Source organism: Ptychodera flava, chromosome 18 (assembly GCF_041260155.1).
Source record: "Ptychodera flava strain L36383 chromosome 18, AS_Pfla_20210202, whole genome shotgun sequence".
In the NCBI taxonomy this organism is placed as follows: Eukaryota; Metazoa; Hemichordata; class Enteropneusta; family Ptychoderidae; genus Ptychodera; species Ptychodera flava.
Genome location: NC_091945.1, coordinates 18,647,660 through 18,670,924, shown reverse-complemented (window position 1 = coordinate 18,670,924; position 23,265 = coordinate 18,647,660). Strand labels below are relative to the sequence as shown.

The 23,265-nt window shown below is 37.6% G+C and overlaps 1 protein-coding gene across 1 annotated transcript in view; it reads right to left on the bottom strand.

Annotated features, from left to right (window-relative positions):
• Nucleotides 1–14,051: 14,051 nt before the first annotated feature.
• LOC139117063 (uncharacterized) overlaps nucleotides 14,052–23,265 on the bottom strand; it is a 21,993-nt gene continuing 12,779 nt past the window's right edge. The window contains exon 2 of the mRNA XM_070679897.1: nucleotides 14,052–21,329. Coding sequence (XP_070535998.1) covers nucleotides 19,010–20,560 — 1,551 coding nt within the window. The 5' untranslated portion in view covers nucleotides 20,561–21,329 and the 3' untranslated portion in view covers nucleotides 14,052–19,009. The remainder of the gene's footprint in view (nucleotides 21,330–23,265) is intronic.

The following is a 23,265-nucleotide window of genomic DNA, read 5'->3' as shown; positions in this document are numbered from 1 at the left end:
GAGGTGCCGATAGCGGTCGCTTCCAGCAGACCAAGAGTTCTCCCTCCCCGGCAAGTGACAGTTCCCCGCCGGCTAGCTCCGGCAGTCGAGTGACAACTGCCGTGCTCTCGCTCGCAAGCCTTACGGTAAGCGAAAGCGGTATCGTCACCCAGAGTGCCTGCTCCGACTATTCGCGACAGAGCAACCTGATGAAAATACGACAGAAGACCTCAGTTCCTCGCATCACCGTCAACAAACCAATCGAGAGAAGCTTCGGGGTCAGGAGAACGCGGCGAGCGGAGTCCGAAAAGAGTTTTGTGAAAATGGTACCGATGCAAAAGCACTTGTTGCATCCGGGATTCGCCATTGCAGATTCCCCACCCTCGGCAGACCACCTGATACATGCTCTTCTGGGACCGCCCGAGGTGAAGCGATCAAACTTGAAGGAAGACTACATCGTTCGCAAAGTTTACTGAACGCCCGGTCACGATTTGAAGAGACTGTAAATACAGAACCAAAACGGGTCATGGTTCAGTAATAATGTTCGATAATTTATTCTGGCGTCTATAATGTTGGAAAGATAAGAAGAAACACAAAAATGTTTCGCTCTATCGATTTGAAGTTTAAAGAAACTTTGGTCCACTGTAGCTAATTCGCTGGGTGTCACAAATTGTCAACTGTGCCCCTGTGTATTGACACTGTGATTCAAACGTAAACGCGCTTAAAACTGTAGTTATTGTTTATTGCCCCTACGGTAATGCATTACCACTTGAAAAAATGCACTTCTATTTCCCGAGACCGTATGCCGAGGATAATAGTTATGTGTGTATGGTTACGCACCGGCAGTCACAGGAAATACAAGTAGTTTCCTGGTCACATGACCATGACTGTGTGTCAGAGTACTACGAGCCACGAGTAACCTCTGACAACAAAAGCAAAACTTTATCATTCAATCAGCTTTATTCAGGGTCGTTCATACATTTAATATTGAGGTTCTGAGATTTCCAACTTTAAACTTCATCTTTTCAGGTAAATCGCTTTTCCTGTTTTAACGTACACATGAAACATTATCATCAGAGAAAATGTGATCACTAATAATTACGCCATCCTAAACAGAGCTCTCTCTAAATCTTATCATTCTCAGTGTGTCAACAGCAAATGTAGACTCGCATGAAATTCCATATAGAACAGTAAGAATTCATCTTATTTGAAATAAAAACAAGCTGTGGCGATGTTTCTTTACTTTTTGTTATGTGACTATAGGTTAAGGTAGTATGCGCCAACAAAGTGATAGACTTATAATTTTACTCAAACTTTCCTGAATGAACTTTCAACCATTCTCCTACCAAATCAACCATAAAAATCGGGGGCCACCGTGCAAAATTTGGAATTCACTAGCGAAACAAATTATCAAACATTTTTCGATATTTGAAATTCAAAATGGCCGTTATTCCTGTGTTAACTCTATGGGCAGGGGAGTTAAATTTTGGATTTTCGAAAAAACTATAGTAAGCCAGTGAAAGTTTTCCTTTCTCCAAGAGCTTTAAAACGAGCCCCCACAAGTTGTAAATCATTTATGAATTGTAGAAATTTGAGAGTCCGACTATCTGTCCCCGAGGCGCGTTCTACCTTAACACAAAGAAGTCAGAGCAATTAAACCAACATCTTTCGGTCCTTTACGGCCCTACAGCCTTTGTTCTCACATTGAAAGTGGCATCCATTTTGAATTTCAACTGTTCATATTTGAGGTAGTCTGCCTTTCACCCAAAAAATCGCTTCTTTTGAGCAATTCTGAATTAGAACCTTTCTGAGTCTTTTTTTCTGCAGCCAACTAAACGCCTTTCATTCATAAACGCGTTTTGCAAATCTTAATTGCTAGATTGCAGCACGTCTTGGTATCGTAGTATCTCCAAGGGAAGCTCAGAAAGGTTTCAGTCAAAAATATTAGCAACAATGGTCAAAAATAGGGTGAATATTAAAGATGCAGAAATCGATGGCTTTAATCCTAGCTCAGCAGACTTCCTTTGCAAGACTCCAGGTATACATTGCCAGTGCTATTTCAAGAATGGTGATATGTCCCCCAAAATGCCCACCACCACGTGAGGGGAAAGCTTGAACAGATACACCTAAAGGGTGTCGTCGGAACTGCTCATGTGCGACTTTCGTGTTTACAAACAATGTATTTCCAGATCCAGATGCTTGGCGTCAACGGTAGCTGTACCATTTAAATTTTACGATGCAAACATAATGACAAACATGTTGACTTTCATTAATCGCTTTCGTACCTTGGAGATCATGTTTACTTTGGTCGCATAGTTCATTAAGCTGACGTTAAAGATAGCTGTCGTGTATTTGTAAATTTTACAAAATTTGATAGGAAAACAAACCCAAGAGCGAACAGCTTTATAGGGCTGTCGATTATACAAGCTGGGCAGACGCACTAGAAACGTAATTCCTTATTTTATGAGGAGATTAGGGCCCCATTCGTTTGGCGTACTTCAAAATCGCAATATGGATTCTGTTGTGACAAAAATAAAATAAAATAAATAGACCGTGAAACCATAACAAATACGATGTTTTCATTGCAACACAAATCGCTTGGGTTTATGACCCTGATTACTGACCTCTCTGTTGCACAATCTTCGCTCGCTTCGTGCGTGTTGCGTCCTATCATAAAGAAAACCATACCCATTCGTGGTCAAACCACTCTTTTTGGTACGTTAGTAGTGTCAACAATATCTAGCTGCCAATGTCGAAGGCTGGTGACGATAGGTTTAATTTGATGGTTCATCAGACCGAAAGGAAAGCAAAACGGAAGAGAGAAACACGACAGAAAATTTTTAAAAAATGACAATACAGACACGGAGCACACTATTCGTGTGCGGTTGTGAACGTGATGTGGTTCTCCGACGCACTACTAACTCCGCGTTCACCGAGAAAAAATATTGGAAACTGATCATTGCAACCTGAAAAGCAAAACAAAATGTATTTTAACTTTTATAGAAGAATGGAGAGTACTTTGAACGTTGAAAAAGTGTAAAAGTAAAGCTTGTTTATCTATATTCACGTGTAGATTTTGCGCAACTTGGTTTTTAAGACAGGTTGTATCCTCCATAATAAACAACACATTATCCCTGAAACCGGGTTTACATGAAGGAGATTTGTTTTGAGGGGGAGGGGGATGACAGAGGGGGACTTGAAAGTTTTGCTCTGCCGATGGGTGCTGACATTGTTTTGGATCCATTTTTACGATTCCAAGGTTTTTTTGGGTGAAATTTAATAACATTTTAATGCCATCCATTTATTTTAATTTTAGTAATAATTAAACAAGATTTAGAACCATTTTGTCGCATTTCATTACTTTTATTTCGAAAAGATCTAAAAATGTATGAATTTCCGTAAAAAAAAACAAACAAGTAGGCCTAGTATCGGGGCAGAAGCTGCAACTGTTGATAATGTTTTCGATATTTCTGTGCAGTACATCAAATACAGTTTCTTTCTGTTTCCCTACAGCATGCTGAAACACACAATGTTCAGTTCAGCCTGCATATAGGAATATTGGGTGATAATTGAATTAGAGTCCAGACTGAAATTCATTTGTCAATGATACAAATGCGGGATACGTATTCACAGGCTGTGCCGTGCAAGCTGAATACTGGACAGTTCAACACACTCTAGGAAGTAGAACAAGAATGCAGTTGCATAAACTGAACAAAATTATTGTCAAAATTATCAAAGTTAATACAGCTACTGCCCTACTACTGCCTACGGGCAGTGCCACTGTTACTGCATACCGGCAGTGACAGCGATAGCTCTGACTACGAAGTACTGAGCTGAAGGAGAGTTGGGGTCATGACAGTAAAACATACTTGTACACAAATCAGGTGCTATTGGCCTTGGCAGATCGAGTTGGATTAACTCGAGTCGGCTTTTACCGATAATCAAGAAAGTCCACTGAATTTGCCTTTCATAGGAATATGGCTCTACAAACTGCTAATAAAAGGTAGTGTTGTTGAACATCTGCGAGCAGAACTGCCCGATACATGTTTATTGTTTCTTTGCGTGCACCCTAATAAATATAATAATAATTGTTTATTCCACTTGCACTGTAGGTCTCCAGCCCTATGTGCTGGAAAATAATACATAACAACGACATGACAAACAGCGAAAATAACAAACAGTGACCTTGAATAGATAAATTACAAACAACCTAAATTGGAAATCAAAATACAAAAAGCATAGATTAATCAATTAGACCACGTGACCTTGTAGAAACCTGATAAATATGCGGCTACATGATCGATAATTTTGGGATACTTGTAAATTTTTAATCATATAGACGGGGGAGGGAGGAACTTAAAAAATTTTGAGGTTATTGAGGGGGGATATGAAAAAAAAAGATATTAATCGCGATTCCTCCAGCCCCCCAACCATTATTTGTTAACGCAGCCTAAATATGCTAATTAAAGGACATTGTCAAAGTATCCCTGTTCCTGATTTGGACCATGCCTAAGCGTTTTAACAGGTTAAATAATAAACGGGTGTCACACTCATAAAATGGCAAGCCCACGGAAAAGTAAAAAAAATGCAGTATTTCGTGCACATAGAAGTCGTGATTTAACCAGAAACAAGCATGATGCAATTTACTTGAATGTACAACACATGATGGCCAACATTTTGTTGTTGTAATCTTTATTTTCTCTGTCACATTTCTAGTTTGAGAAAATGGCGGGAAATCTAAAATGATGTTAAACGTTTGAATTTACATGCCACTATCGAGCATGACAGTTGTTATATACTTTTTCAGTCTTTAAACGGTCTTATTCAAAGAAAACTCTTGGAAAACTCGGAATATTTTGAGATTGGTTTATTACACATTTGCAGCTATTGGGGCTTTAAAGGATTTTTAAGAAGAGGTAGAGTGCTCGTAGAAGATTTGACATTGTCTTAAAAGCTTTGGAGTCAGTTTATCGCCAGCTGTGTTCTACTCTGAGATGCATGTTGTTACCTAAATAACTTTGGACGTCATTACTGTTACAGAACGAAATGTTAATTCCCAGTCGTCCAAAGTATATGTCATTCTGGGCAGATTGCCACATGATGGACATCAGAGTAAGTCATGTAATTAGTGTTTAATGTCAAAGTTAAGACAGAACGATTGAAAAAAAGTTCCTGGTTAGGTAATGCAGCGATTGACGTCATGAAATCTTTTGTACAACTTCTTCTTTTATGATGCCAATCTCTCTTCACTGCAGTCAATGACATAGTCAAGGCTTTTGAAACCTCTCATTTCACCTCTTACTAACTCGTGGATGATTAAAGGAGTTTTCACTTCTGCGAGATATATTCTTTGTCTGCGATTTATTTCATTTGTGAAATTGAAACGCTTCCTTTTCTTTCTCAATCATATTAGCCCCTCCCATGGATAATATATTATGTAAAATAATCGACATTGATTCTGTAAGACAGCATTTTCTCCAATAATTCACCGGCTCTCAATTCACTGTGAATGTGAATCTTAATGGGACCTTACAGCTCTCAATTCAATGTGAATGTAAATGTGAATGTGGACCTTAGTCCAACTCTTCTGATGAGGATGACGGCTGCCCTTTTATGTTCTGACAATGTGTTCACGAAGCGCAAAGACGAATTAGGCCGAAGAAAAAAATACTCTCAGTGCTTTGCGTCCCAGTACTCGTAAACTATCGGAGGTTTTCATTGAAAAAGACAAACAGTATATTCAAATGACCCTAAGCCGCGTAGTTTTTCTGCCTCCAAGTGTTTGTTTATAAACAAATAAATTCTGTTATGTCCCATTGCAGTATACATTATGAGGGTAAACAAAAAGTGTGACGTTGATTTGGCGTTCATTATCATCATCGCCTCAATGCTTCGTTGTGAAGGGGAGAAAAACATACTAGCGTGACTATTTTGCCTGAAATTAGTCCTAATTCCCGTCCTAATTGCCGTAATTATTGTCTAAAGAGCACTAGTTCCATATCGTCACGTCATACACTGTCAACAACTTTGTTTGTCTTCTGGCAAACCGGTGAGTCCAAGGTAATATCACGTGATTGAATTTGACCTTGCGCTAATCATTATCACCAGTCATTATCAATGGGCAATCTAGTTTTCGCTCACCTATATTGCATAACTGAAAAACCCCTTTCGTCTTTGCACGGTCAGTGCCCTTGAAATCGTTGAATAACAGTGTACAGCAGCTGACTAGAACTGGAAAAAAGGGCAGGAGACCGTAGTTAATAAAGCTGTGATATATTGTCCTTCAAATTCTGACCACTGGGTGCAATTATTATTTTAGAAACTTATTGGACCACACAAGACATAGTCTTCTTTGTTTAAGGTAGTATGCGCCTCGAAAGTGAAAGACATACTTTTGTTTGAACTTTCCTCAAGGAATATTTCCACCATACTCTTTTAAAATCATCGGGGGTCACCGTGCAAATTTTGGTACTGTAGGAACAAATAATCCAAGATTTACCGATATTTAAAATTCAAAATGGCCGTCATCCCGGTGTTAACGCCGTGAAGCAAAATAACATTTTCGATATTCGAAAAACTAAGGCGGTGAATTTTTTTCTCCTAACAAGAGCTTTAAAATGACCCCCACAGGTGTTAGATCAGAAAAGAATTGTAAAAGTTTGAGTGTCCGAATATCTGTCCCGCGGCGTATTCTATACCTGTATGATAAATTGTCCCCTCCATCAAGCATGCTTCCAGGCAACGCCCATCTGACCAGCACTGTAATGTCTACGAACAATTTGAAAACGAACATGTCGGTGTTCTTTATCAGCAACGTAGGGTGAACTTCTATACGATAACCTCTGTAACGAAAAATCTTCAAACTTTGAACAAGAGAGCTGTTCACAGAAACAAAAGAATCAGTATATGACAAACTTCAAGCAACATAAATTACAGTTTGGTTAGACTCTCTGCGCTCTACTTAAAGCGATTTCAAGGAATTTGGCTTGTTTTTTGATTAAAAACGTAATGATCGATATAAATATAATTTCATCGATTTCCTCTCGTACAAGTTTGTGGTTTGTACAATAAAGTGATTGAGATACAAATACAGGTGTAAGGTATGATATAAACTTCACGAACGCCCGATCATCTATTGGGGTTTGCTCATCCAGTTTTTGCAGAGTCATCGTGGATATAAAACTTAAATAAACGAAGGAAAAATACTGCTCTACGGGTACATCTGCCGCCGACTAAAATATAAAAACCATTAAAAACAGTATATTTTCGAAAATTTGTTTTTTAATCAAAATTTAAGGCTAAAATGACTTGGCAAATTCTCTCTCTCTCTCTCTCTCTCTCTCTCTCTCTCTCACTCTCTCTCTCTCTCTCTCTCTCTCTCTCTCTCTCTCTCTCTCTCTCTCTCTCTCTCTCTCTCTCTCTCTGGCCTAAGGAACTGGTAAGTTTCTTCGGCTGGGGGGATAATTTTGCGGACATCGAAAAGTGGCTGACCATCCTATTCTAAGTTTCGAAAACAGGGTGACCCCCGAGACAAAGGTGACAGAAAAGGTGAAATAAATAAATGAATAAATATGTATATATATATTATATATATATATATATATATATATATATATATATATATATATATATATATATATATATATATATATAGTTATTATATATATAGTTATATATAGTTATATTTCAAATATTCACTCACTCTGCTTAGGGGATATTGTTGACATGTGCTACAGGAATTTCATATTTCAGTTTTAAAGTGTGAATACAGTATTTTAAATGAGCTGTGAATGTATTTCACACTTTCTACGCATAATCAGATGTCCAGAACTGTTTTACATAAATTGATGTCTATCATTAATATCAAAGAGAGAACAGCAGTAAATCAAACACTTCAGTTGGTAATTAGACTGTTACCAGCCATAATGTTAAGTGCCTATGAACCAATGCTTTGCTCACTGAAAGCCTGGTTTTCCTCATTTGTGATTAAAGCTTATTTAATTGTCAATATTTCATGTTTTTATTCTGTATATTAATGCCAGAAATGCCCAGACTTTAGTTTGTCAACATAGCATACATATGTATAAAATAAACGTATAGGTCCAATAATCAGTATAATTCAAGGTAAATAAAATTACCAATACATGAAATTTGATCTGGACTGAAAATTCCCTTTTTGCCCATACATATGAAGGCAATTTCAACAAGCTTATAACACTGGGCACTGCGATGTACCTTTAACCCTTTCACCATCATGGTGCACCTCTACAGGGGAAGATGGGAGTCAAAAGGTTCAGAGAGTTCATGACACTGTGGTTGATATTACAGATAAAAAATAACGATAAAGTTGTACTGCCATAAATTATGGCTACATGTTCCCCCTTAAATGAGAACTAGGTTTAACTCTGTGTTTTCATTATAATTTAGGTTAAAAAGTTTATTTTCAGTGACAATGCATTATTTCAGTTCTTTGAAACCGTCCTTTAATAGTTGTCCTTGTACTAGCTTCCAAGGTATTGAACACCAATTTCAGTTTCCCTGTTACTTTTTAATGAGAGGTTCAGAAACTTTATCAACGAAACTATCACTAACAGTAGTAATCACGCCTGTACCAAAGAATTAACAGAAGTAAAGAAAAATGGACATTTTGCGTGGTTCCAATTACAGCTCCTGAGAAATACCAGAGCAATTTAGCAAAATCTAATGTCTACGGAGACCTTTTCTTTTATCGTTGTAACAATAAAAGCAGATTTAATAATGACAAAAACTGCCTTTCTAACTATAATTTTACTCATTAAAAAACATTTTGAAAACCTGTGACAGGAAGGAAAATTAAGTTGCATCGATGAGTATAAAAACTATCTTGTCATTTTTCTCCTTCTGAAATATGTCACGGTATATCAATGTATTGTAAAATATTAATGCTCGTTGCTTTCTCACACTGAGTGCTCAAAGAAAAAACAGCAAAGGGTCCGGATTTTGTCATGCTTTGTAAATGAACTGCAAATTTCAAAAATGAATATTACACATTTCAAAACAAACTTTCAATTTGCAAACATCCAGATATATCATATATATATATATATATATATATATATATATATATATATATATATATATATATATATATATATATATATATATATATATCGAAGTATACAGATGTCCTCGTGGGAAATTACAGTGCTCAATGCTATGCAGAGCGTTATAAATAAACAGATTACTTCAAGTACAAAGTAATGAAATCTATTACTTAAGTTTCATGCATCCTGCAATCCTCAGATAGAAGTGAAAGGATTACTAGCTCGACACTCTTACATATATGATTAGGACGAACCATTCTATTTGTAGGTGGTGTTAAAATTCGATAAATAATATTTGTTTTGGTGGCGACATTTTGAAACAAACTCAGAGCGTTTGTTTAACAGTGTAGATTTGTCAGCATTGATAATGTGCAGCTTTTCTGATATACAAAGATTACTTCGCTTGTTTATGTTAGAGTAGCTCGATGCTTTATCAATAATTGACCACGAAATGTCAAAGACTTGGCCCTTATTTCTTAAGTTCCATACAAATTTTGACAACTCGGTATCGTTTTTGTATCTCTCATTACGGAACAATTTCATGTGGTTACTGTAGCTCGTCTTGAAGGTGCTATCAGTGAGGCCGATGTAAACCCTCTCTGCGTTGTCCTCCGTTGATACTTTGGCCTTGTACACCACGCCTTTGACTTGACAGTTACCCTTCAAGGGGCATGCTGACTTAACCCTGCAATTACAATCAGCTGGTTGGTCCTTACGCTGATCTCCGGTGATTACCCTCTTATTATGCGATTTGATTATACTTGCCATATTCTTCATACAGCTATAACTCACTTTAATTGTGTTTCTGTTGAAGATCTTGTGAAGTTTAGACCCCTTTGGAAAATGTTTGTCAACAAGTTGAAGAAATTTCCTGCCGATATTAGTTTCCACGTTCTTGCTGAAAGGGGGTTGAACCACGTGATATGACGTTTCCTGTTATTGTTTCTCCTCGCTCTGAGTTGGTTTCAAAATGTCGCCACCAAAACAAATATTGTTTATCGAGTTTTAACATCACCTACAAATAGAATGGTTCGTGCTTATCATATATGTAAGAGTGTCAAGCTAGTAATCCTTTCAATTCTATCTGAGAATTGCAGGATGAATGAAACTTAAGTAATTGATTTCATTACTTTGTACTTGAAGTAATCTGTTTGTGTGTGTATATATTATATATATATATATATATATATATATATATATATATATATATATATATTATAAGAAACTTGGGTTGACACACACTACCACACCTGGTTGTTAGGTTCCAAACGTATTTTTATACCTCAAACACAACGTTTCGCTCTAAATATAGAGCTTCTTCAGGTGTTTTCTACAATAAAAAGTACGAATATAAAATTACCATTGTTGAATTGTATAGGAAAACGAGCAATGTTAAGTTATAAGTCTATGAAAATCTGTAAATGTACATAAATGACAGGAGAGAGACTAAACAATTACAGTGGTTGAATTGTATAGGAAAACGAACAATGTGGAGTTACAAGTATCTGAAAATCTGTAAATGTACATAAATGACAGGAGAGAGACTAACCTCGAGGTTGTGAGTACGGTAAAAAACTGTCTGGACCAACGCCGAGAGCTGGAAATTGGCGCTCTGAAGTCCAGGGGGGGTCCCTTTAAACTCAAAATATCCGTGCAGACATATCTTAAAATTTCAGCTAAATATTATCATTGATATGATGTAAATCAGGATGAATTTTTTCACGAACTATAATGTATAATTCATGAATATTCATGAGGTCATGAATGTTCCCGTACCGGTGTTAATTTTTAAATAATAACACACGCTAGGAAGAGTTACCCGCCGAGGGATGATGCCCATGACGGTTATATTGATGATGCCCGAGCCGAAGGTTCGTCATGAGCCATGGTCGTCACTCCTTTGAAATCGTTAATGGGCCAATCACGTACCTCGTCCAAACTTGTATGAATTTTTACACATCGGCGGTGAGACGGTCATTTATTTGCAGTAGGATAAACTAAATAATCGCCCATGGCATGGCATGGGCGGCAATGAAGTTACATCCCCCTTGAGGGAGTATAGTGGGTAGTGATACAATCGTCACGTTTTGAATATGTTGCATGTGTTGTTCGGTCAATTACTTCAATTCTTATTCAATTCATTGTTTTCTCTCATAATAATTAATTGATCAATAATTTTTTTTATTTATTCATTTTTTGTTTTTGTTTTATGTGATATTTAGTTATTGTGTATTTGTTTTGTTTGAATTGATGGCTGCTTGTTTTAGTTTTGTTTGTTGTTTGTATTTTTAGCTGTTTTTGTTTGTGTCTGTCGGTTTGGTTGGTTGGTCAATTTTGGAGGTTTTTTGTTTGTTTGTTTGTTTATCCTGTGTTCCCTTTGCTACATTGAGGCCCATTAGCGGCATTTGACGCTTTCAAAATAATCAACCCTGCAACCCGCCACAGCGTCATAAGGCGTAGTCATACCAATAGTGTCAACAAGCGAATAAATTAATGATCATGAATATCGCTGAAAAATTGAATATTTCTGTGATTATTGTATACTTATAAAAATACCCAACTGCACTTGAATCCTGAATGATGATCAGTAAGCCTTACTTACGCCAAATTCACACAGTCGTAATACAAACCCTGAGAAATAGAGTATATAATTGCACAAAATGCCCCATTTAGTACTGCCTCGGCAGTTGACTCTCTGAACAGTTAATAATTCCAGATTTCAAATGAGCGCAGGACTTCCCAACTAATTTAAATAACATTTTGATACTTGTCTAAAGTGTTAGACTACATAGCCACAAGCTACAGAATCAGACAGAATGGAATAGGCGCTCTCATAGCACCTTGAATTGCGCAACCACCTGGCACACATAATGATATACTCAGTTGGACCATACGTGCGCCCTCAACAGTTGAGCCGAGCAAGGTTTGGCTCAGCGAGAGGGCCCCAAATGCTGTCGGGATAACAGAGAAAGCGAGCCCAATCTATGAGGAAGCTTGGTCCAACCAAGGGGCTGGCATTAGATTGGCTAGAAAATTGAAGCAACGTTTCAAAGATATTCACATTCAGGATCAGCAGGCTGCGGGCAAATCTCTCTGCTTTCAGTTGGCTTGATGGTGGCAGGGGATTTGCGTGCTCATTTACTCAGTATACACATATTTGAATATCTGTAATTGACATACTCGAATGCTATTATACGTTATGTCGATTTAGATTCTCAGACCATTCTTCATTGACCGTGACAAATGTTTACATATTCATCCAGCAGAAAGAATTTGTAATTATTGAATAAGCTTTCTAGTACTACTAAAGACAAGTACCTTATTTGTCTAATATTCCCACTTTTCAAGAAATCAGAAATTTACCAGAAATATTTACACATCCTTTGACAAATTGTGTAATTTACTATGACTATCAAAGAATACTCATTCTATACATAATTTATCAAAGTTTGTTTGGCCGTTTGTTTTATTCAATGAGGAAATATGAAATCAATTACAATTTCAGACATGATCACAACTAAGTTTTTCTATATTTTTGTTTAAAAGACAATAGCAAAATTTTTGTGTAATAAATAATAGCATCCTCAGAGATGTAACTATTCACTTTGTTAAAGGTATACATTTCAGCCATAGGCCTGCTGGGCATCATTTTACCAGTGGTATCACCACAAACTGATGACGTCAAATTTGCTGTACACAATACACAGGGCCATAATTACAAGGTGTCTGTGTTTTGTGTAAGGCCTGCTGTATATGCAATAAAGTGTATATGTATGCATAATACTTTATCTGTCTCTTAGTCTGCAGTGAATGTGTTTGTGATTTGGAATGCAACAACATGACCAACGGTGACAGGGATTTATTCTATGAACGTTTCATGGGAAACACAGTTGGTAGATTGTGATGGGTCTATGCTACACGTGAAAGAAATTAGTATTGCAGTGCCAGGTAATTGTTGTTGAGGGTTTATCACAGGAGCCAAACAGCTGGTCAGAGAAGAGCCTAACCAGTGTGTTAACCCTTTGAACCCGGCTCGGACATAAATGTCCGATGACGTCATAGAGTACCAGGGGGTCAGGGTGCAAAGGGTTAATAGCTCTGCATAATGGTATGTCTGGCAATGATGAACCTTTGAATATTTATGAATCAGGCCGGTCAAAATCTACTGGTCATGCTTGGCATGTTATAAAGCAATGATGCAAATTCAATGCCCTCTAACCTCTGTTTATTGTGTAGAAGTCCAACTGGGTGATACCAAATTTTGTCCTCAAAGGGTTAAATGGAAGTGAACAACTTCTTTAACAGCCTTTATTGGGTATTATATCATACCAGTATATTGATGGTGCAAATGCAACGATCTGATTGATCGAGACGCGAAAAGAACCGTGTTATATTGGCGATATACCACAGCTGGCATACGCGGGAGCTATTAGCTTGAACAAAAATCCGTTTTTGACGTTCCACACCAGAATTTCAATATACTGTTATGATATAATAGCAATAAATCAACTTAAATATTTCATAAATATTTCATAAACCTCACATTCACGACTCAGAGAAGATATTTTGGAACACATAATGGAATGCCCTCCGGTCAATGCCCGTCCTTTTTCTTAAGGCACCAGTAGCTGTAATTATTCCCTATTTTCGTAACAATACCTACTATTAGCTTGCCTATACAGCATCTATGTGTGTAGAAGAGTGTACTGTTAATGCGTACATTTGAATTCTAGTCCAGACCAGAATTCACCTGTCAACAATAACAATGCAGTCTACACATGTACAGGCTGAGTTGACAAGCTGAATACTGGGTATCTCAGTATTCAGCTTGTCAGCACTAACAATGCAGTCTACACATGTACAGGCTGAGTTGACAAGCTGACTATTGTGTATCTCAACATGCTTCCCAAAGGGGTGGGACAAAAAACTGTAGTTAAGCAAAACGAAAATAGCAAAAAAAAAAAGAACAGAAACATCGAAAGTCACAGCTACTTTAATATGTGACATTCATATTTAATTTTGAAATAACAAAGGCTTTACATACTGATGAAAAAATCTGGAAAAATGATCAACTTCTTGAATTCTTACAACACTGAATTGTCCCTTAAGATAGGTTTTGTAATTTCTGCATAAAATGTCTTGGTGAGCTGAAGCATAAATCTACTAAACTTTTAAGTTACACTACTGGTATCTAGAAATGTATTTAGTTTACCATTAATTTAGCGGAAAATCAGATCATTAACTCTAGCATATCGACAGTGTAGTGTCCTTATTATATAACAGGGTAGACAAACCATTGTCATGTCTGTGGAAGGTCATACCTGACACTTTTGTTGAAATTCCTCTCGTTCTGACAGTGACTTATAAACACATGTTGCAGTGGCAGAATTTCAACATGAATGAAAATATTTGTGTAGGACCATTGTTAAATATTAATGAGTATATCCATATTTCACATTCACGACTGCTTCTGTTATAGAATTAATTTTTTCTGGCATATTTGTCCAATTTAAACATTTGCATATGTGACTTTGTACTGATACAACATCATGTTTCTAATGTTTCTGTACTCAAGAATCACAGTGGGTCAGTTGCTTTTCCTTCTGATAATACTTTCCATAATTTTGGATGTTGCTGCAATTGCATCTCTGTTTTCAAATATTTACTCAAAGCTCCCATGCAATCTGTACTGACAACCCACTTTTGGGTTCACAACCAGAATTAAGGTAGTATGCGCCTCAGAAGTGAAAGACCTTAAATTTTGCTAAAACTTTCATCAAGAAACCTTGCAACCATTCTCTTTCAAAATCAAGAATAAAAATCGGGGGTTACCATGCAAATTTTGGTACTAGAGAAACATGTAACCCAAAATTTACCAATTTTAAAATTCAAAATAGACACCATCCCTTTGTTAACTCTATGGTGAAAAAAAATATTTCAAACTTTGAAAAACTAACACGGTGAAAGTTTTCTTACACCAAGAGCTTTAAAATGAACGTCTACGGGTAGTATACATGTATCAAATAATTGTAAAAGTTTGGGAGTCCGAAAACCTGTCCGCAATGCACATTCTACCTTAATGCCAGGATATTAATCTTCACTAAATGAAGCACACGTTTCTAACAAAGAGGCTGTGTTGAAAAGTTGATCACAGTTTACACAGTAGAAGCTACTTGGTTTCACTAGAATCACAAATTTAAGCAACTGCTTGTAATTACTGCCCATCCCCAAAGTCAATAAATGTTAAAAATCCTAGCACCTTGTGAACAACACGCCACCTTTTCCTGTATTGTCTTATGCAATACTTATTTTACAAGAAAACATTTGTGAATTTCCTATAGACCCCAAGGCCTATGTTGAAACTGATAACAGAATTCAAGAAAATGCCATGGACACTGCATGTATATACATATAAATTATAAGATCAAATATCTATTGTTAGAAAAACGTTAGTATAGTATATTTGACAAGTGAACAATAATGAGACCAAAAGTGGAAAAAAAAAATTGATATATGATATAAATATCAACCTGTCCTTAATACCTGAAAATTGTATTCAAAAAAAGTTAAACAGTTCAAAGGTTTAATTCTTATATGTAAAGATAGCATCTTAATAATCATGATACTTGTAATGTACCAGTTTGAGTAATATTACAGTAAACACAGATACACACTTACATCTTTCTTATTTCTATAATAATCCCTTTTCTTCAGTTCTAAGTACATCAGTTGTCACTGTATCAAATTGATAATACATGTAAACAGTGAAGGCTAATCTTTCTATTTATGAGAATTTGTCACGATTATGCCCCATATAACATATTTCAATGGACTTCACCAATTGAGGACTTGTAAAACATACATGTACATATACATATACATGATTTCTCATGTTTTTTTCTGACTGTGGTGTACACAGACATGGTGATTTTAACAGACTTGTCTAGATACTGTAATGACAGTGTATGTAAGCATTATGTTGATTTAGATGAACTTGACGGAAAGGGGTACTGTACATGTAGATAGCAGATTCTCATAAATGTGTGTTTACAAAATATCAGGGCTGAAAAGTGGATGACGGTACAGTACAACATTGATATGAATGTGTCAACTTTTGAAAAATTTGTACTTATTTTCATCCATGTACTCAAGGCAAATATATTTCATACATTCCGTTCTCCCTTGTTGATGATTTTTTGTTACTATGATTACCTTTTATTAAATTTATTGTATCTCTGCGTATTTTTATTCATTGCATGAAAATCCAAGATGAATGCATGGATTTAGGAAATTAAAAATTCATAATGGATCACCAAGTATACACATTTACACACAATACGTATTGCACAGTAATGATGTATCATTCAGGAAATTTCAAACTACTGTTTTCTCTGCGAATACAGAGCAATGTAAAACTTCACAGAGAAGTAGACGGCATCAATGTAACCAGACAAAGTCACCCGTATGCGGTTTGATTTCTCTGTTGTAATTTCCCATCAGGAAATCAATCACAAACTAAATGAAATGAAAGCAAATTTTACAATCTGTGTCTGGGTGCACATAGGTTTTCAGAGTTTGTTTTCAGGAAAAAGCACACACTTTTCTAGCAGAATTTTCCACCATTAGCAATATTGTTGCAAGTCTGAACATGAGTTTACATCAGGCACTTTACATAAAATTCTTTGTTTGCTGTCCGCAGGCTGGTAGGTTTTCAGAGAAAATTACGAAAACAAACACAATGTTACCACTATTACAAATAAAAATATTATTTTTCCATAAGAAACCAACTAAAAATTGAGCTTGTGTTAATCTGTTTGTGTTTTTTATCTGTGTTTGTTTTTTTTTTCCCTGGCTGACTGGTAGGTTTTTCAAAAATCTAAGAATGGCAAACAACAAATTTTCTTTTAATGGCCTTACAGTAAAATATTAAGTTAGGGGCACCCACATTACAACCATATGTAGTGATATAAACAGCATCCCCTAGCGGCATATGGCAACAGAAATGGGACATATTGTGTGAGAAAACTGTCATTAAGGCATATTGATTTTGCATTAAATTTTTGTGTGTTGTTTAAATGGTTACATAAATGCCTGTCTTAAGGTAGAATGCACCTCAAGGGCAGATGTTTGGACTCTAAAATCTTTTCAATATTTTTCTGGTCTACTGGTTGTGGGAACTCATTTCAAACTCTTGGAGTACGACAAAAATTTCAGTCTTTCCCCCCATAAAGTTAGCACAGGGATGGGGGCCATTTTGAATTTCATATATTTGTACTGTAAATGCTCCAGGTAATTTGTTTCTCCAGTACCAAAATTCATGCAGTGACCCCTGATTTCAATTCATGATTTGGTAAGAAAATGGTTAAAAGTTCCTCATTGATGAAAATTCAAACAAAAGTTTAAGTATTACATTTGGGATCATGTTGATCATGGACTGAATTTACATATAAAAGATGAACACTGTGCTAAGTCTTTCTGATAAAAACGATTCAGCTTACTCGGGGGTCCTCATATAGCATATTAAAGTAACTGGACTCGATAATAAGAATACGATGATTTCAAAATTTCTCAGTGAGGGCAAAGAGTTCTTGGGCTTGACTAAAAGCTTTCTTTACCAATGGCTAAGAGCAATGTTAGCTCAACTGCATAAAATCTTTCAGATTGCCAGAAGAAACCAAACCATTTTGCTCAGTTGTTTCACTACAGTAAAGCATGTGCGTATTTTAGTGTATTTCAAGTTTCTGATCAATGCTACTGCTGACTCATCAGATTATACAAATCGACAAAACAAAGTGCAAACATGGTGGCTTTGTCTCTCTGAAATAAAGGAGAAAGTGTGCATGATTTTGTAAACATGATGTGACAACCAGGGTGTACTTGAGATCATAAATGGTACATGTAATCTAAAGAGACAATGGCTGTCACTTTTGACAGTAAATGTAGTGTTTTCCATACAGGCAGGCTCTCTAAGTTTTTCTTTCTGATATACGTTGAAATACTAAGTACTAGTCATGCAAACATACTAGACTGTACCGTATGATATGATCGCTGACAAATAAATTCTAGTCTGTGCCAGAATTCAGTTATCAACAGTAACACTGGATATTATTGACCAAACATGGACAGGTATGTGCCTGAGGACAGTGTTGACCATTTGGCTGATATCAGAAAGGCAAGTGATCTCCTGCTTTTTGGGCACATATGGTAGTCCTTCATTGGGGCTATAATTTTTTTATCTGTGCCTCTTCCACATAATTTTCGGAACTAAATTTTTTCTGTTTGCAAAAGACAATCATATTCTTGATTTCCATCATATACTGTAGTACATGTAAAATCCCCCCAAAATAAAAAGATTTTTGTCATTGTATGATATATGAATATACTTAAGTAACAGTTCCTGGAATTGTTTTCTTGGATAATTTTGTAAACACAGGATTTGCTATGACAGCAATATCGTAGTAGCAAATCTTCTGCAGTAGCTCTCTTTCATGAGAAACAGTGTAATTTGATAATTTTTAAATCAAGAAGTTGTCATCAAGTTGAATATAATTCAGGTCTTTTCCATTCAAGTGATGGCCATGTGGCCTGTAACATTGAAGTCATACCACATGACTGACATAGGGAATCCTGTGTTTACAAAATAACGCATGTTTCCATTAAATCCTATGGAATGTGAGAGGTTTGGTGTACGAGGCATGCAATAATACATACGAGGCTGTGCTAACAAGCTAAACGGTGGGCATCACGCCACGATTTTGGCAGTAGATAAAGAAACTCGTTTTTATCTTTGTTTCACAGATAGATCAACAGTACTGGAAAACACATCAAAAGTGAAAGCTAACAGAGCTTTAATTAAGAAATGGAACCCGTTATTCTGATTGTCGTGATCCAACAGAGCTTGAACAAGTGTGCAAGAACTTACAAAGCACCTACAGCAGTTCAGGGATTTAGGGAGCTTTTTCAGTAATTAAGGCACTTATATCTTTATTCATCAGAGCTTCCCTGAGCTTACCAACGTCTGTAGCCACATCTTTCCTGAGACCACGACTACCAACAACTTGGTCGAACATGGACAGTCTCGCGGACTCATCCTCCCAGAGATTTGGTCGTTCCAAAGCGAGGATGCAAAATGCCACGGCAGTGTTAGACGGCATCATATTGGTTCTTGTAAGTGAGATATAGAGATGAAGGACCAAGTCTTCAAAGAAAGGCTGACACTCTGCATCCAGTACAAGGTTACAGATGACCCCTGCTACTGAGGTCATCATTTTCGTATTTTGCTGAACTGAGACATCGAACCCTTCACACCAACAAACGTCAGGCATGTGGAGCTCTTCAGCAAGACATGTATAGGGTGGTCTGTGAGCTTTGGATTGGCCAAGCAACTCGTTACAGTGTAGCATATGATTGATGCAGAATTTGATCATGGGTACCCCACCTCCGAACAAAAATTGTCCCCTACTATTGCCAAAAGCGGTCACTTTCTTGAGAATGTGCCATCCAACATTCAGTGGTTCCAAGGTGTCGTCAGGATCTGTGTAGGGATCATTAGGGTTCTCTGTTTCACCATGCCTAATTACCATGTTGATCAATGTCATAGTCAACTGCACCACATCATTGTCAATGAGTTGGGCTATCTTGTCAGCATCAGCGGTATTTATTGTCATTACCAGAAGGTCGAACAGGTCCGGCATATCATAGATGATGTTCTCTGTGACAAATCTGAACAGGATCTTGACAAACGGAATGAATTCAAGGTCACTTTCCCACATTTCGAGGATACTGAATGCATCACAGACACTGTCTACGAAGGACTGACCGCACTGAGGTCGTGCAGCTGAACGCAGCACTGCCCGGATCATTTGTTGGTGGAGTTTGCCCTTAGGAAACTTAAGGCCATCTTCTGAGTATTTGGTAATGATTGAGCACAACATATCAATGCACTGAACATGAAGGTCAGTATCAACAGAATGATACGACATGGCTCGGAAAATACTCTTGGCGACACGGACCATCACTTCTTCACTCTCAAGAAGTCGGTGGTGTCTATGATAGATGGTCAGGACTTTAAGAAACCTACGCCGCCTTTCGGTGTACACCTCCAGAGCAACCAGTAGTGTATCTTTGGTTAGTCCTCCGGCGACCTTCTCTGCAGGCACATGAGTATGCTTAGACCGTTGTCTTCTTTGGTCTTCATTTGGCGGAACACCATCTATCCACCTCGTCATCCACATTCCAATGAAATCTAAAGGGCGCCTCAAACGTTTCAGTCCAGGTATTGAGCTCTGAACATAAACATTAGGATCACTCTCATCTGCCAGCTCTTCGTCCCACGAGCCCAGGTTATGTCTTGAGATATCTAGAGATCTTAAGGTTGGTGTACTCTCGGCTAGCTTTGAGAGCATTTGAGGGGTGATAACGTTTGTGAGAAAACGGGGCTGGCCGAAGGTCATTCCGGTCGGTTCCTGTGATACATCCAGGTGTTGCAGACGGGGCATGGAGCAAATTATATTCCAGCTATCAGTGATTAACTTCGGCTTGCAGTTGTAGAGCACAAGAGATTGTAGTTGTCCGGCTACCAGGTTTAGAAAGTCAAGAGACTTGGTGAGTGGACTTGAACTTGATTAGACATGTCAAGCGAGGTCAAGTTCTTAAGTTGGCTAAAGAACTGCTCCACCAGGTGGGTTTCGAATTTCAAGAGTTGTATGGAGTTCACATTCAGAGACATTAGATTTGTAAAGTTGAAGTTTTGCATTACTTCTTTGGTGATAATACCCCTGCAAAAATCAATATTCAAATGTTGCAAGGAGTCTTTACACCGCAATAAGTTTTCCATGGTCTTGGCGGTAACACCACTGCAGTCAGATATATCTAAAGATTGTAAATTGTGCTTGAAAAGCTCCTTCAGGCCATCATCAGATATGTCATCACACCCATGGAGAGCTGCACACTTCAGTGAAATATTTTCCGCTTGTCCAAGGAGATAAAGAAATGCATTGTCCACTTTGCCGTCTTTCACAAAGTGCATCAGAAGTTCATCCATGATGAGACTTGGTAGGCATATGTTCGGCCTAAGGCGGACAGCTGCCCCCGTTTCATCAATTTGGAAGAGTGCCTTTGGACATCGGAAAGACACAACCTTTGCATAGTTGAATAAAGATTCTGGATAATACAAATCTGGGTTACATGTACATGACCCAGGCATCTCCTGGGACTCATCCCTATTGACAGCTGCTGCTTCCATGGACTGTCCAGTATCTAGTAAATCTAAAGAAAAAAGAGAAACATGGATATTATTCAATCAGGGTTATCTCTAAGTTTTATATCAGGCGGCAGAAATAAAATAACAGGCGGCTGATGAAGAGCGAGGGAGCGGAGCGACCTAGGGGGGGGGGGAGGGTTTGGGAGGGGGGTATCCCGCCTCCAAACGCTGGCGATTTTTTGTGTGACTATGTGTGATTGTGCTTATTTGGTGACACTTGAGCACCTGATTTTCTTTACAATTTATTACCAAAGATGTTGTTAAATTGTATGAAAAGTAAGGTTTTTAGCATCTCATTTCTCATTTTTTGTGTACCTTTATCAGTAATCATAACCGCGATGGCTAACACACAGCATCGTACGCAGGGCTAGCGAGAGAGTTGCCGACATCGACGGTTATTTACGAGAAGTGAATAAAAGACTGGCATTTTTGGAAGCGATCGAGTAGCTGAGGTAGGCAGGGATACGACTTGGGCCCAAGAACGCTGAATTTCGGCAGTAATTTGGCTTTTTATGTCAAGTCCCAAAATGGATTTGAAGTCACCGACCCTACGTACGGGTCTTTGCAGGGCTGTGGTGAGCGGGGCGATTAGCTGTAGCGGAACACACAGCATCGTACGCAGGGCTAGCTACCGTTTATTTTGTTGTTGCCAGCACCATAAAATTGTATTTTACTGGCGATAAAGTACAGGAAATAAAACAGAATGCCGAGTACATGACAAGTTTATGAAAATTCGTTTTACGACAGCCTTAAAACGACGCCGTCGGAGTGAACGAAATTCGTTGATCGTTCGTGCATCGTCCGGCACGATCATGATGTTGATGGCATCGGCTAGTTACATTTATACCGGTACAATCAGCAAACACAAAAATTCGCTAGTTACATTTTAAGAACGCATGATTCACTTACGTTTACCTTTGTCTAATTTTTGTTTTTTCGTAAAGTACTGCTGAATATCGTTAGATTTCTTTTTGGCACTTCCGATCGCTCGCACTCTTGTTTGAGAAAATTCACCTTGACCTCATGATCTATGACCCGCTCAGAACATGCTAGAGGGCGCGAAACAAAATCGGCCAATCACTGCAATGATTACGTCGTGGTGAGATCTTGTCCTATGTAAATTTCCATGCATTGGAAAGAGTGAGTAAGAACGCTTAATCTGATTGGGCGTAGTACGTAATGCATTTCTAGATTGTATGTGTTTACGGAAGTACAACGTACGAGTTTTATCGGGACATTTTGGCAAGTTTAACGTCGTTTTCTCTGTTATTTCAGACATATGGGCAAGGCTTCAGTGAAAATGCGACATATAGTACTTTACTAGTGTGACACCAGCCGGCAGGTCACGTGCTTTTTTGACTTGCCAGGCGGCTATTTTCGCCGGCTGCCGGCTTTTAGCGAGAACACTGTTCAAACAGGGTATTAAAACTGTTTGGTACTGTAACAGAATAAGGCTATCATGTATCATACACAATTAAGCAAAACCAAGTACCTATTGTGTCTATATGTCTATGTAAATCTTGCTTTTCGTGAATACCCTGATGAATGCACACTATCAAAATTGCAAGATAGGGAAAATTTAATTTTGTCTTATGCACAGATCTCTACAATATTTATCAGGTGAAAAATCATCAATGGGCTTCAAAGGGTTTCGAAACAAAGTTTAGAAAGGGGAAGATATTTATATTGTTAAATTCCCCTCCCCCCTGCTTTACACTCCACTCCGTCTAAAGTTTGAAGCTTAAAAATCAAATTCCACATATTTTACTTGTTTTACATGTATCTGTTCGGTGCCAATCGACATTCTAAAATGTGGATCTTTATTTTTGAGGGATACAAATTACATGAGTTCCTGGCAGCTATTTTGAAATTTGATTTACCATTTTTGTGAGATGATCATGCAGTCAAATGAGACCAACTGAAAACTTTAACACGCTGAAA